Source organism: Penaeus vannamei, chromosome 36, assembly GCF_042767895.1.
Source record: "Penaeus vannamei isolate JL-2024 chromosome 36, ASM4276789v1, whole genome shotgun sequence".
Classification (NCBI taxonomy): Eukaryota; Metazoa; Arthropoda; class Malacostraca; order Decapoda; family Penaeidae; genus Penaeus; species Penaeus vannamei.
In genome coordinates, this window is record NC_091584.1 from 6,106,680 (window position 1) to 6,109,179 (window position 2,500).

The 2,500-nt window shown below is 43.2% G+C and overlaps 1 protein-coding gene across 2 annotated transcripts in view; it reads left to right on the top strand.

Moving 5' to 3' along the window:
• The window catches only part of LOC113810773 (tetraspanin-9), a 97,836-nt gene that overhangs the window by 1,822 nt on the left and 93,514 nt on the right, over positions 1-2,500 (top strand). The window contains exon 2 of one of the 2 annotated variants that reach the window (XM_070114515.1): positions 751-1,213. In XM_070114515.1, coding sequence (XP_069970616.1) covers positions 873-1,213 — 341 coding nt within the window. In that variant the 5' untranslated portion in view covers positions 751-872. The remainder of the gene's footprint in view (positions 1-750; positions 1,214-2,500) is intronic. The other variant, XM_027362418.2, reaches the window with a different exon arrangement.

Consider the following 2,500-nt stretch of genomic DNA (forward strand, 5'->3'; position numbering starts at 1 on the left):
AAAAGAGAAAAGTAGGAATTTTCTCGTAAGACTAGGATGAATTCGTAAAAAAAGAAGAAGAAAAAACTTTAATTCCCTCATAAAATCGGTGGATTCATAAAAAAGATCCATTCTCTTATAAGATCAGGGCGGTTCCTACAGAATTGGATCCTACGAGGAGCTTCTTCCTCCCCTCCCCCCCCTTCCCCCGCTCCCTCTCCTCCCCGACCGTTGACCTCCGCATGCAAGAAGCGGTCGTTCGTGACTCGTCTGTCTGCGAACGGGGAACTTGAATCCGAGAGAGTACACGAACGCTCAGGTCGAGTTAAGGGGTTTTGTTAAGTGAGTCTGGCGTCTTATTCTTATTTTAAAGGAGTTATTTAGTTAGTATAAGCGTTTGTTATATGGTTTTATGTAGCCTGGGGTTTTGTATTTGGGTTTTATTCTATGGGAGTTATTGCTAAGCGTTAGAGTTCGTTGTAGGGTGAGAAGGAGGTTCGAATACCGGACAGGAAAGAGTTTCGATGCACTGAATAGGTTTGGAATCTCTGTTATTGCATTTGGTCTGATGCTTCTGCTTTTGTTTCTAGTCTTTCGTTTTATTTTTATTTTTGATTGCTATTCTGTGTTATTTTTCGTCTGTCTCAGTGTCTTTGCGTCGTTGTTCTTCCTATGAACAAATTGAAAGACGTAAAAGTCCTTTATAATAAAAGTATATAGTTTACGAAAACTAATCACCGTCGCTATTTTTCATTTTGAAAAAAAAACAAGCAAACGAACGAAATAAATTCAGATTCATTAATACAGAATATATAGATTAAAAATAGCAAGACAAAACCCTAAAACATAACGAAAATAAAGCACAAAATTAGCAAACAAGAAAACGAGAGACAATGATAGCCAACCCACCCGACGAGTCGACGAAAACCTTCGTCCCTAAAATCCGAGGAACCGAACGCGGGCCCATGATGTCGGCGAGACGCGAGCTGCACAAGTCCTTCAGCACGGAGCGGGTGCAGAAGGCGCTGTCCATGTTCTGGGTGGCCAAGCCCTCGGGCGTGACCACGACCAACACCTACGACGTCAGCAGGAGGATGGGCGGCGCGGGCGGGCCTCCCTGCTGCCAACAGGGCGCCCGCCACGAGTCCCTGGAGGATGGCGCGGGGAGGCCCTTCGCGGACCAGAGGGAGATCGACGACACGCGCTCCATCTTCGAGTTCGACTTCGCCGAAATGTGAGTGTTGGGGGGAGGAGCTGCCGTCGCCGTCACCACCGTCGGCAGTCATTTTCATCAGTTTCTTCGATGTCATCACCAATCTTTGTCTTCATCTTCGATCTCGTCTCCGTGTTCATCATCTTCATCTTCATCTTCATCTTCATCTTCATCGTCATCGTCATCGTCATCGTCATCATCATCATCATCATCATCATCATCATCATCATTATCATTATCATTATCATTATCATTATCATTATCATTATCATCGTCATCGTCATCGTCATCGTCATCGTCATCGTCATCATCATCATCATCATCATCATCATCATCATCATCATCATCATCATCATCATCATCTATATCATTTCAGATCACATTGATGATACAGACATCTATAAATACATCATATATATTTCTAACAAATCGCTCACCATGCCGTCAGTAGATGAAAAAATACCATAATCCTTGATAAGTTTGATATCACAGCGGAGTATTACAGAAAATCGCATTACAGAATACAGTATGGAATTAACCCTCCTATATGTGGGATGTCAAAGGATGGCGTGTCTCCTATTTTAGATTGACTTTTAAAAATAGATATGTTTCTCTGACTCTCTCTCTCTCTCTCTCTCTCTCTCTCTCTCTCTCTCTCTCTGTGTCCCTCTCTCTCTCTCTCTCTCTCTCTCTCTCTCTCTCTCTCTCTCTCTCTCTCTCTCTCTCTCTCTCTCTCTCTCTCTCTCTCTCTCTCTCTCTCTCTCTCTCTCTCTCTCTCTCTCTCTCTCTGTGTGTGTGTGTGTATCTGTCTGTTTGACTCCCTCTCTCTCTCCCTTTTTCTCTCTGATAGTACAGCATTTACCTCATTTTCACTATGCTCCCTTTTTATCCCTGTCTCCGTTTTATCTTCCCTCTGCCCGGCACGAACCGAAATATAACAGGGTTAGAGAATGCAATTATCTCGCGTGAACAGGTGCTCGACATACCCCCCAAACGCGCCTCCATCTCCGTGGTATACGTTATATTAAATGTTTTTTTTTTTTGCCAAGCGGAGAAGATCAAGGTTTGTCTCTCTTTGCGCGGAATGAGTCAGTGGGCGAATGTGGAATTTCATTTGTGTAATTACAACTCGTTGCTGTGAGAGCGGAAGAGTCGGAAAGGTCGATGTTAGGGGGACCTGTTGTAATGAGGAAGGAAGGGGCGTTGTATTGTTGTTATTATTGTTGTTATTTTTTTTATTGTATGGGATCTTGATTGTGTTATTAGAATGATGGGGAGTTATAATCATTCTAATGTTAATGATATGAG